Below are 12,371 nucleotides of genomic sequence, written 5' to 3'. Positions count from 1 at the left end.
GGCTCGGAAGAAGGGTGAGGTATTTGAGGCCGCGCCGGGAGAGCGCTGCAGCACCCGGGCCTCGGGCCGGGCGCAGGTCCTCACAACATCCAGCAGAGCTGGGGTGCCCTGCTGCTCCTGGCATCTAGGTGACCACGCCCACTGCTGGTCTTGAACTTGGGGGCATCAACATCATTACAACGAACAGAATTCCCCACTGTTCACTGTGAGTTCCGCCCACGGATGGGACCTACAGCTCGAAATGCCCAGGACTGCTGGTGCAGAGTAAGCCCTCGACGTGTGATGCTGAATGAATTGGAGTTCCCTAACTTTTCCCAGTAGAATCCATCTGGGCCATGCAGCGGGGGGCCACCAGAACAGCGAACTTTCAGAAGGAGTTGCCAGTTCTCCCGGACTCGTGGCCCCTTCTGAGGGAAAAGAAAGGGCAGAAAGCCTGCGAACCTGCCGTGGCAAAGCCGGCAGGCTCGCCCTGGCTTTCCGATGCCTCAAAGGGTCTTGCCAGTCAGATGAAGGGCAGGCTCCAGAGTCGGGCCTCGGCTCTGCTTCTCTTGGGTTTTTTTCTTTTTCTTTTTTGAAATGCTGATGGCTTAAAGATGTGGTCCATGTCTCGGCCCAGCCTCCCCTCCCCTGGCTTAGCTCCTGGGGTGCCTGGCCAATGGCTCAGCCCCACCTTGCTCACAGAGGGGGGCCCCCTCACCTGCCCCCCGCCCTGTCTGCTACATGTGGCTTGCTGGCACCGACCCGCACACACCCCTCTCATCGTGTGTCAACTGACATTAAACAGGAAAGACCTGCCTGGCTATGACCCCTCTTCTATCACTCTTTCCTTCCCACTAAAGTGGAAAAACTGACTCAGCCCCGAACGGCTCACCCGTTGCACACACTCCGCACACAGCTGAACATGGGGCTCAATTCCATACATGTCAGCTAAGACATGTGAGGGGGACGCTGGGGGGCCCTGACTCAGGAGGCTTTGGGAAGTGGGCACCAAGCAACAGGGACCAAGAGCATCGCTTCCTCACAAGACCAGGCCCCAGCCGCACCACCGACCGGCCGGAGGAGACAGGTAAGGGCAGGGAGGTCACCGAGCATGGCCTCTGGGTCTCACCATGTCCCTCCTCTCTCGGCCCCCTGCTGCTGCAGGGAGGAAGACCCCAGGGAATAAGGAGAGAGTGCCCGGGCCTCCGCTGGGGCCAAGACCTACCCCACACAGACCCTAAGCCTCATCCCTGCTCCCAAAGCCACATTCCGTTCGGGACTCAGATGCTCCGGGCTGCTACACACCAGCGGTGCGGCCCCTGTGGGCCTCGGCCTTCACACCTGTACAAGGTGGGTGACACCTCTAACCCTGGAAAGGTGTCATCAGGATACAACTGTGTGTGAAATGAAAGCACTAAGGATAAATTTTAAAAAACACAGCATACCAGAGACTTATTCTTCACCTCCAGGCCAACCGTCCCACTCACGCGTCACGAGCTCTTTCTGACCTAATGCACATCACCTTGTGAGCTCAGCAGAGGGTGCTGGGCCCACCGGAGGGCCCACCGGAGCCCAGTGACCCTCACCCCAGGCCCAGAGCCTGCTTATCCCTCAGGGGGTCTCCACCTGACCGCACGGTGGTAGGTGGGCCCAATGGCTTGTGGGACGGTCACATGGACTCCTGTCCCCACCTCTCCCAGCTCTGCAGGCTGCAGAAGAAGCTCCCATGTGCCTTCCAGCCCTTGGAGAACAGCCTTCCCAATGTTTGTAAGCCCTGCTCCCAGGCCAAGCAGCTGTTTGTAATCGGCCAGGCCCTGCCCCAAGAAGGGGAGGTGGGAGCCTGTCCACACGGAGGGGCCCTGGGGCCCATGGTGCTGCGGGGCGAGTGAGGACAGGCTGATTGGAAGAGCAGGGGGCGTGTTCAGGACTGGCTGGCCCTGCCCCAGTGAGGGCCTCCTCCTGAAGCTCTTTCCCCACCTCCAGGGCCCCCTAGCGCAGTAACAGTAACGGAGTCTTCCCTTCCCTTCGGAGAAGAGGGACCTCAGCCCCCAGGCAGGAGAGAAAAACCACAGCATCACCGCTTCTTGAAGGGGGGCCACCCGCTTCCCTCTTTGCAGCGCCCTCCCTCCTCCCATCATGTACTCTGAAACCTGCAGTCCACCTGTCTCAGGTGAGGGGGGTTGTCCAGAGAGGACACCGGCCTCCCTCCCACTCGCCCTCCCCTCTCTTTGGTCTTGGTCTCCGGATCCTCCCTTTGGCACAGTGGCCTTGCTCAGCAGGGCCGGCCCACCTCTCCACCCACTGACCCACCCGCACTCACTGCCACCTCCCACAGCCCCGCCCACTCTCACTCATCGCCCCACCCACCCGCTCACTGCTCCGCCCATCACTCTGCCCTCACCACGGCCCCTCCCACCCGCACTGGAGGCCCCGCCCACACACACTCACGGCTCCTCCCATCGCTCCGCCCACACTCACCATGCTCCCGCCCTTCCTGGATGCAGGCACCACCACCCCGAGTGCCCAGAGCAGCACTTAGTGTGCCAAACGGCCATTAAGTAAACTACGAACCTAGGTAACAAGAATAATTCCCCGGAACTCACTACACTTGGTAATCCTGTTTCCTGCATTTCCATCCGGCCCTCTCGAGGTGATGTTCTGCTTCAGGGGTGAGAAGAGGCGATGTCCCTTGGCCCTTCTCTGTACAAAACCAACCAGAACACAGCAGCGCAGCTCTGTTCAGAAAGAAGAGCAGCCTCAACAGGAACACGGAGGCTGTGTCCCCCGTCCCAGGAGGAAAACCCAGAAACAGCTCAGAAAGGAGAACCGGATTCTCAGATTCCCCCCAAGGAACACAGGAAAGCGGGGAGCGAAGGAAGAAAACTAAAGTCAACACGGATCATGGTCGCTTCACCCCGCAGGGAGCCCACAAGGACCGGCGGAAACATCCCCCCAAAGCTGGCTCCAGCTGCCCAGACCGACGGAACTCGGGGTGCAGGGCTGTGCGGCGGGTATCTTTCGGGGCCCTCTGGGCAGGGCTCCAGGCCAGCCAGCTCTCCCCAGGGCACTGACCCACGTGGGCCAGAGCCGCAGGTGTCCCACTGCCCCCCCCAAAGAAGAAGGCCTCGACATTTACTAGACACAGCCACAGCCGAAAAGGCGAGCACTGTCTGAGACCGTTCTCACCGCTGTCGGGCGTGGCGCACCTCTCTCTGAAGCAGGGGACCCTGGCTGCTGTGCGGGGGGGGGGGCATCTCCACAGCGAGGGAAAGGCGAAGCCGCTGTGGAAGCCCCGCCCCCAGGTCCAAGAAGACGACTTGCATCCAAGCGCCTGCCGCTGAGGACCCCACACCACACAGAACATTCTTCCTGCATTGGGGGGGACCGGTCCCACACGGGTGACTGTCACTCCCTCCTGCCAGCGTGGCTCGCAGAGCCTCCAATGAAACACCGGCAGAACGGGGCCAACCCCACCTGGCCCAGGGTTGGTGTGAGGACCACACGCACTCCGCAGGTAACACCCCAGAGCAAGGAGGCTAAATGCGCGCAGGAGCCAGAGTAGAAACACGCGGGGAAGTGCGGGGAAATGCGGGGAAGTGCCGAGAAATGCCTCACTTCCAACTCACCAACTCACCGCAGTGGACGCCAAAGGCCACAGGCCCTGGCAAGGTAGGCTCATCTCAATTGGCCAGTGTCCCCTTGATGCTGGCTGTTGCCTCTCTCTGATTGGCCTGCACCCCTTAGGGCTGGCTGTTGCCTCTCTCTGATTGGCCAGCACCCCTTTGGGCTGGCAGGTGCCTCCCCGTGAACGTCTGGTGGCCCAGGGGCTCACAGGGGGGCTCCCTCAGATTGGCCAGTGGCACCCCCTACCTCCTGGTGTATCTCTCCTCCCGCTTGCACGTCACTGGGGACAACCGCCTGTTCAGGAGTCTGACTCCCTCTCTGCCCCAGAAGCTCCTGGGGGGCAGGTGGCGCCCCTACTGCTCACCTGTGCCCTGGCCACCCCATGCCCAGCACTGGCCTGGCTTCGTTAGAGGGGCACAAACACTTCAGGCACAGCCCCTGCACCTCCCGGGTTCTCCACACCAAGGCCCGCCTCTCTGGTGTTCCCTCCGGAACCTCCTACAGGAAGAAGCTCCTGGAAGCCAAGCTCACCCCGCCCCAGGCCTGGCACCCCTCTGCAGTACTCCCCGTGGCCCCCAACACCAGCCGAAGGGGACACGACCGCTTGGCCTTCCACTGAGGCGAAAGCTCTTAGGCATCGTGAGACCTCTTCTGTCCTTCCAGCCCCAGGGCAGAGCCTTGGAGGTCGCGACACACCGCCCCACACACATCTTGATGTCATTTCGTGGTGTTTCTTTTTTAAAAAAACAGCTGTTGCTGGGGCCCGGCGGCCAGGGTGCCGGCAGGAAGAACCAGAACAAAGGAATGGGTTTCCCCAGACAACACACAACTAGGAAGCAGAGCAGGGGAACCCCCGCTTCCCGCACGGAGACACGGCGGGAAGCAGGCTGGGCGTCTGTAGAATGAAATCTGGAAAAAAGTGGGTCAGTCTGCGGTTCCATTCCTCAGGTCTGAGTCACCAGAGAGCGGCAACATGCCCTCCAAGTGCGGGGTCATTACTGACTTGGGTGCCTGCCAGGAAAACCAGTGGGTGAGTCGAAGCTGGTGAAATGATGGCTCAGGCGATGGGGCATACGTGACATCAAGTGACCCCATCGCCGCCGCCACGCGTGTGCACACGTCTATCCGTCCATCCACTTATTCGTCCTACAAACTTCTCCCCAGCCACCTGGGGCTGGGCTGGCTCAGAAGCGGCATTGGAGACAGCAAAGCCCCCGCCTGCGCCCACCCCGGGACGCCCCCCTCTGAGGCATCGACCATCGCCCGGTCGTGTCCGGGAGTTGGAACGTGGGGAGGTCCACTCCCACGTCTGGACCCCAGTTCCTCAGTAGGAAGTGGGGGTGGCCTGAGGATGGGGAGGGGCATGGACACCATGGTGTTCCCACAATTGCCCAAGGACGTGGCCCCAGGCCTGAGCTCAAAACCGTGGCAGTCGCAGAGAGGGATCCGGTAAACTCACCAGGGGACACCGTCTGAGGCACCTCTTCTCACACTCACCCCACGAGGTGGGCACTGGCGGGACCGTTCATGAGACGGGGGTGACTCACCCAGCCAGCCAGTGAGCGGGGGCCAGGAGCACGGAGCCGGGCCCCAGGTCCTCTGTGGTGTGCTGCCTTGGGGCCTGGGAAGGACGTGACAGTGACTATGAGGTTGACTCTGGGCGCCACACACGTTATGTACTGAACCCTCACAACATCTTTCAGCAGTGACATCATCACCCCATTCTCACAGATGGAGAAACCGAGGCACAGGCCAGTAGGAGAGGCGCCAGGACCAGCCCCCGGCCCCCTGCCCCGACCGCCGCCCCACGCCCTGGCCCTCACGCCACATCCCATGGTGGTGGCAACCCTGCCCACGAGAAGGGCCAGAGCCGGGCCTGCCTGCACACACCAGGATCTCCAGCTGGGCCAGAAACCTTCAGGGAAGCATGGGGCCGAGTGCTGACACTGGCGAAGTGGGTTATATGGAGAATATAAATAGCCGGGCAGGCAGAAGCCATGATATAACACCGCCCTCCTGTGATTAAAAAAAGACTCGGCAAATTAGCAGATCCAGCAGGCCCAGCGGGGCGGGACCCGCGGCCTCGTGGTGGCCCAGCAGGCTCCGTGGCCACGTCTCATGTCTGTGTCGCCCATCAGGCAGGGTGGGGCCTGGTAAGCGGAGAAACGCCATCCTGCCACGCGCTCCCCAAACAACAGGCCCTCCCTGTGGGAGCACACGTGTGTGTGTGCCTGTGTGTGCACAGGCATGCTCCTGCACGCATGTATGCCCCCAAACCCACACATCCACACTGCAGGTGCTCAAACACACGCGTGTGTACAACCTCGAATGGGCTTGTAAAGTACTTCCATGTGTGTGGCCTCGGGAATCAGTCCGGGACCCCAGAGGAAGCAGGTGAGGGGCCACAGTCTCCAGGGAGCAGCCAGCCCCGTGCAGCTGGTGGACGGTGGGGCCCCCAGGTCTGGGCAGTGGCCCAAGCCTCCAGGATGCCCCCTGCCTGGCTGTGCTCCTCCAGGACACTTGCAGGGAGAGGACCGGCGACACCGTGCCTTCTCCTTTTGCAGAAAGGCCACCCAAAAAAGCGGTCCGGCACTCATGACATGTCAGGCGCTTCACCGAGCTCTCCGGGCATCCCCTCCGCAATCAGTCTCCACCTCCTCCCCTTGGAGGGAGTAAACACAGCTCTCCGCCTTTTCCGGACGGGAAGGCTGAGGCAGGGCCTGGCCCCAGCCCCGCCAACCGGCAGGTTCTCTCAGAGAAAGACAAGCAGTCTGCACGGACTTCAAGGACTTCGCAACTGCCACACCGCCCCCGGGTTCCACAACCGATTGCCAAGGACTGTCCCCTCTCACACCCAGTGGCCTGTCACCCAGCACAGGGTCCCTCGCGCCCCCAGCCAAAGCTGTCAGCACCTGTCAGCCTGGCCACAGAATGGCCTGGCCTCATGTGCAGGGGCAGAGAAAGGGTTAAGGGCCCCCCAGACCCCACGCGGTCCCCCTCAGAGACTCCCTGTCTCCCAACTGCCACTTCTGTTTGCACAGTGTTCCCGGGACACGTGTGGCACTGGGGGCGCCCCGCCAACAGAGTTGACGAGGGGCTTTCCAGCCCGAGGAAGCAGCCTGGCCCAGGGGCGCCCTGCAGCGAGACCGGCGTGTCCTGCCGGGCAGGAGGCACGTCCCAGAGGAGGGTTCGGGCACCCACCAAGGAGGCGCTATGGTGCATTTCTGAGATACAAGGAAGGGGAAGGTGAGGAAGGGCAAAGGCAAGTTTAGCATCACCTCCTCCAGGAAGCTCCCCCAGATCTCCCCAGTGGAGCCAACCCTCCCAGACCGCTTTAAATGGCCCTGGGCATGAACACGAACTGTGAGGTGAGCCATGTCCATTTGTGTGCCCCCCCATCGGACCCTGAGCTCCTGGCTAGGGGACCTGCCACCTTCGCTGTGATCTTGGTGACACCCTCCAGACAGGGTACAAAGGCAAAAGCCTTCAGGAACGAGCAGGCCGTGCAGCTGGAAGGGCCCAGCTAAAGACCAGGAATGGGGACTGCAGGCAGCTGGTCCCCTGGAAGGCATCCCAGTAAAAAAGAAGGGAGGGAGGGAGGGAGGGAGGGAGGGAGGGAGGGAGGAAGGAAGGAAGGAAGGAAGGAAGGAAGGAAGGAAGGTGGCAAAACCCCGTGCTGGCCTTACTCGGCAGGCTCAGGGGCGAGCCCGTACCAAGGGCTGTGCGAGGAGAAGGTGGGACCCCGACAAGTCGAAGGCACCGAGGCCTGGCCTTGCAGGGCAGGAAGGAGGGAGAAGCTCCCTCAGGCCTGGGCACAGAAGTCAGACAGACCAGGGTCTGGGGTCCCCGCGCCCTGGACCCCACTTCCCGGGCCTCTCTGAGCACCAGCCAGCTCTGCCCAGACTGGAGGCTGCGGCGTGAGGACTCAATGAGGTGACGGGGGTGCAGGCCTCAGAGCAGCCAGATGAGTGCCCATGGACCCTTGCAACTGTTGGTCCTACAGGGGGGCAGGAACCCTGCCCTGTCTCCGAGGCCAACCCAGGGCTCCGGGGTGGGCTCGGCAACAGAGCCCCCGGGGTCTGGTGGCTCATCCCAGGCCCTCCCTGGGCTCCAAGCTGGCCGGCCGCTCTGTCACTCGCTGTTCTTAAGTGGGGGTGGCAGCAGTGGGTGGCTGTTCCCCACATGGCTCCGCTCCACCCAGAAAGGCCTGTGACACAGGGAGGGGGCAGGGACAATGGGAGACCGGGCCAGACAGCCAGAAGGCCGGGGCGGGGCGGCCTCAGCTGTGCTCTGTGAAGGGCATGGCCGCGGTGAGGATCCAGAAATATCTGAAGGGTGGGGTGGCGGGCAGGCTCTGGCCAGCACCCCAAGAACAGCCCTGAGGCAGGAACATCAGAGGAGAAGCCGCTCCTTGGCTGGGCGGGGGGAACGCCCGCCAGGCCCACTGCTGCGTGGTCAGCACCACTGGGCAGGGACCGCAGCTCCGAGCCCTCCCGGCCTCCGAACTCTGGGGCCGATGTGCGGGAGCGGGCTGCTGGCGGGCCGGGCTTCTCCACTCCTCCCACCCGCTGTTCTTCCGTGGGGAGGAGGTGAGGATGGAAAGGGTGTCCGTCCAGCCAACTCGACTGAGTCAGAGAAAATTTAACCATTTGATCTCAGTCAAGTCCCACCAAACTTGGATGATTCTTCCCCCAAATTATTGCAAAAAGCAGCCACATGACTGGGGCCAGCCAATGGTGTGCGGAGGAGATGACCTCAATTTCCAAATATTGGGGTCATGTTTCATTTCACATACTCGCGTTTTGCCCGTTACAATGTTAACCGGCCCCAAATGCGGTCTTACTTTTCCTTCCTACACACGCTCGGCCAAGAAGAAGGTAGAGAAGGAGCCGTGTTCAGGGAAAACTCAGAGAGAGAGCACCTGGCCCACCCTAAAACGGGGGGAAGAAGAGGACTGGCTGCCCACCCGTTCCCGCCTCCCAGCATCTCGAGGGGACAGCCGCCCTCTCTGGCCACGCACTGACGACGCTCCCAAACGGTCCCACCCTGGGCGGTGGGGGGAGGTCTGTGGGAGCCATCAGCGAAGTGGCTTCTTCACATGCTCCTAACGTCCTTTGGACAAAATGTCCAGCTCCGCGGCCAGGGTCTGGGCTTCAGCCTCCACGGCCACCCCTCCATGAGGAAGGGGGCTCAGAAAGGAAGCAGGGGAGGCAGGCAAGGGGACAGAGATGGGGGGCCAACAGCCAACCCCAAACCAGGCCACACCCAACCCCAGCTTTTGGGGGTGGTGACTCCCCTGATGGGCTTCCTCCTGAGTTCCTGGGAGAAAGCCCATCAGAGGGGCTGAGTCCCTGGGTGGCATGGGGTCCCCCGCCCTTCTGCACACCACCTTGGAGACCCCCGGGCAGAAACGCACAGCCAGCCGGTCCAGGCCTACGGCACGACGGTGGCAGCCCAGGGGAAAGACCCCAGGTCCCAGCGCTGGCGGGCTGGGTGTCCTGACCCCGCCGGCCCTCCGTGGCCCAGCATGCACTCTGTGTGCCAGGGGAAAGGGGAAGCAGAGCTCGCTGGCCAGTGAAACATGGAAACTCATTCTCCCACATATCTCCAACTACAGGCGGGGGAGAAGGGGAGGCCTGGGGAGGCGATCCCTTCTCCCACGGCCCCATCCCCCTGCCTGTACTTCTCCCAGCAGCCCTTAGCTTTGTCTCCCGCCTGTTAATAGGGACTTGGGGGACTTTCCAGAGCCACAGGCACCAATGTTTGAGGGTGCGTGGAGAGCCATCCCACAGGTAACCGCCAAAGGGGATGCTTGTAAGGATGCGGTCCCATCAGGGAGCTGGGTCACGGCTGCCTCACAGGCGGCACTGCCCGCTCCCCCGGGGGATAAGGCTCCTTCTAGGGGCAGACCTCAGGCAGAAAGCGCCCGCGTCTGTCCATCATCTGAGCTGCTCACGCTCCGGCTCCAAGACCATCTCCTGGCTTTGCTCCATCAACCCGCCTCCCAGCGAGTCAGGGGTTTCGGGGTGGGATGAGGAGCTGGGCTGGTCAACCCCCTTCCAGGGCCCCCAGCACCCCTGAGCTCCTAGGTGGCCAGGACCCAGAGAGGCCCAGCTCCCTGGGGAAGCAAAGAGCCAGCTTGGTCTGGAGGCAGAAGGAGACCGCACATGAGGGTCAAGGGCAGGATTGGGGGCTCAGGCTACTGGGGCTCCCCACAGCAGCCCCCACCCCAAGAATGGACAGGCTGTGACTCTAGGGGGCGACGCTTCCCGGTTTTCAGGAGAGAAGTTCTGCAGGGCTCTGCGGGCCAGAGCCGGGATGTGGGACAGAGAATGCAAAGTTTCCGGACAAAAGTTTGCCGGCCTCGCGGACATCCCTCTGGCTTACCCCACGCGCAGCCCCACCCGGCCTGCGTGTTTGGCGCACCCGACATCGTGCTGGCGCGTCTCCCTCTCCAGGCCCCCTCCCGGGCTGACGGCATTCGGAATGCCGGCCCGTGCATTCCACAGCCAAGGGGTGCACGCCGGGCAAGCGCGGGAGAGGCCAGCGGCCAGCGCCCAGTGACAGCCGCCCCCGCCCGCACCGCATCCTGCGGTCGCGCGGGCGCCCCCCGGGGCCCGACCGCCCTTACCTGCGCTGCTCCGAGGCGACGCCCACAACAGCAGCAGCAGCAGCAGCCACGCCGGCGGGGGCAGCGGGGGCAGCAGCTGGGCGCCCGGACGGAGCGGGCTGCGCGCTTTCCAGCGGGTGTGGACATCCATGCCGGAGGGCGCGGGTTGGGGCGCGCGGGGACGCTCGGGGGCGCGGGGGCTCGGCCCGGGCACCGGACTCAGCGGGGCAGTCGGGACCTCAGGAAGTCATGGGGAGCAGGCGCCCGCCCGTCCTCTTTGTGGCGGAGGCTCTCCGGCACCGGTCGGCGGGCGCGCTCGCCTACGGGCGGGAGGGCTCGACCTTGGCCCGCGGGGCGGCCGGGACCCCGTTCGGCTTGCTTGTCCTCGCCTCCTGCAGCCCCTCCGACTCCTGCTCGTCCCCCCTGGCCGCCGCCGCCCCGCGACCCGCTCTCCCTGGGCGCTGCGCTCGAGTGAAGTCCTGCGCGAGCCGCGGGGACCAAGAGTGCCGACCTCGCCTGGGGCGCCCCGCACTTTTTCCCCCGAGTTCCTCCCTCCCTCTCTCTTGGAAGGCACCCGCGCTGGCTGTCGATCCACGGGGCCCGCAGCAAATCAGAGCCCGGCGCTGGGCTAGGCCAGGCCGGCCCCCGCCTCCCACTGGGCGCCGCGGGCGAGGGGGTGGGAACAGCCGGCGAGTCGCGGCGAGGAAGGGGCCGGCCCGGGCGGGAGCGGACGTGGGGCGGGCGCGCGCGGCGCCCCCAGCCCTCGGCGAGCGCGCGCCGAGGAGCAGGGCCCGGCCTCGGAGTCCGAGGGCCCCTCCAGCTTCCCTGCCCTGCCCCAGGTGCCCACACCCGGCCGAGTTCCAGGAACCATTGCGGAGGGGCCCGGGGTTTGATCACGTCGCTTTAAAAAAAAAAAGGTTACAGCTCACCCCGCCTAACTTCTTTTCCGTGGAGTTCAGGCTCCTCTTCTGGGTGGAGGCTGAACTCCCCATCCAGCCAGATGGGGCGCCCAAGACTGCAGCCCGGACCAGAGGGCCCGCCCCGGCATACCCCTCCCTGCAGACTGGGCTTCCACGGCAAGGTCGGGTCTCACTTCCCACCAGGTGCCCCAGGGAGACTGCGGGAGACACACCTGGGACATTCACCCTGAAGTCGGGCCCACACCCCCACTGTCCTCTCCTCGGGGGACTCCCTAGACACCCTCTGGGGCTGACAGCAGGCCTTCCCAGAATGACAGCAAGGGATGGCCACCCCCGGTGCTACCGCTCTGCCCTTGCTCCTCCGTGCCCCGCGGGGTCTCCTTCTGGTGAGGCCTGCCAGGCCCCCCACCCCCACCCACCCATTGGGCTGCCAGGCCCCCCACCCCCACCCACCCATTGGGCTGCCAGGCCAGAGAGCCTCCCAGCACGCAGAGCCGAGGCCGATCACAGCCCTTCTGGGTTGTGCCCGGCACACAGCCAAGACTTTGCAGTGTGACACCCAGTCAACTGAGCCACACTGGGCAGGGCAAGACACTGGCTTTTAAAACGAGGGGAATGAGGGGAAGGAGGAGGGCCTTTCGAACCCTGAACCGCCTCTTTCCCTTTGCACACACAGTCCGGCCCTCGGCGCAGAAGCATCACTGGGACCCCGGCTCCCCGGCCACAGTGACACCGCACGCTAGCCATGAAATTCCTCGAGTGCCCCCCAGTTCCCGCCACTCTGGACACACGACCAGACGGGGGTGCTGGGGGCCGCCTTCTGCCCCCGAGGCTGGGTGGTGGGTGGCGGGTGCCACCTGGCAGGGCAGGCTGCCGTCCGTCCATCGTCTGTGACACGAGCTCTCAGGTGCCCAGCGTTGCCAGAACAGGGGTGGGGGGCGGTGGGACACCGAGGGGACGAGGTTCGACATTAAGTCAAGCGACAGTGTTTTCTCGGGTTTTCATCTCTTTGCTATTTGACTTTTTGGTTTTTACAACTTGTACAAGTCATGCACGTGATTGGAAACGTGTGTTTGAGTTGCATGCGTGTGTGTGTGTGGGTATGTGTCGGGGACCCCTAAGCCGCAGGTGTAGCTCTTCACCCACCTGTGCACTTAATGAGGGAACCCCCCGACCCTCCCCGAGCCCCGCTGCCGCCCACCGCCCGTGGGAAGGCCGCGCGTCCCCCGCGGACTTGG

At 63.7% G+C, this 12,371-nt stretch overlaps 1 protein-coding gene across 1 annotated transcript in view; it reads right to left on the bottom strand.

Annotated features, from left to right (window-relative positions):
• The window catches only part of COL5A1 (collagen type V alpha 1 chain), a 105,641-nt gene extending 94,851 nt beyond the window's left edge, over positions 1-10,790 (bottom strand). The window contains exon 1 of the mRNA XM_053667719.1: positions 10,235-10,790. Within this exon, the coding sequence (XP_053523694.1) occupies positions 10,235-10,364 (130 nt within the window). The 5' untranslated portion in view covers positions 10,365-10,790. The remainder of the gene's footprint in view (positions 1-10,234) is intronic.
• Positions 10,791-12,371: the final 1,581 nt, after the last annotated feature.

Source organism: Artibeus jamaicensis, unplaced genomic scaffold (assembly GCF_021234435.1).
Source record: "Artibeus jamaicensis isolate MK-2021 breed Jamaican fruit bat unplaced genomic scaffold, CSHL_Jam_final contig_471, whole genome shotgun sequence".
Classification (NCBI taxonomy): Eukaryota; Metazoa; Chordata; class Mammalia; order Chiroptera; family Phyllostomidae; genus Artibeus; species Artibeus jamaicensis.
This window is presented reverse-complemented; position numbering and strand designations above follow the sequence as displayed.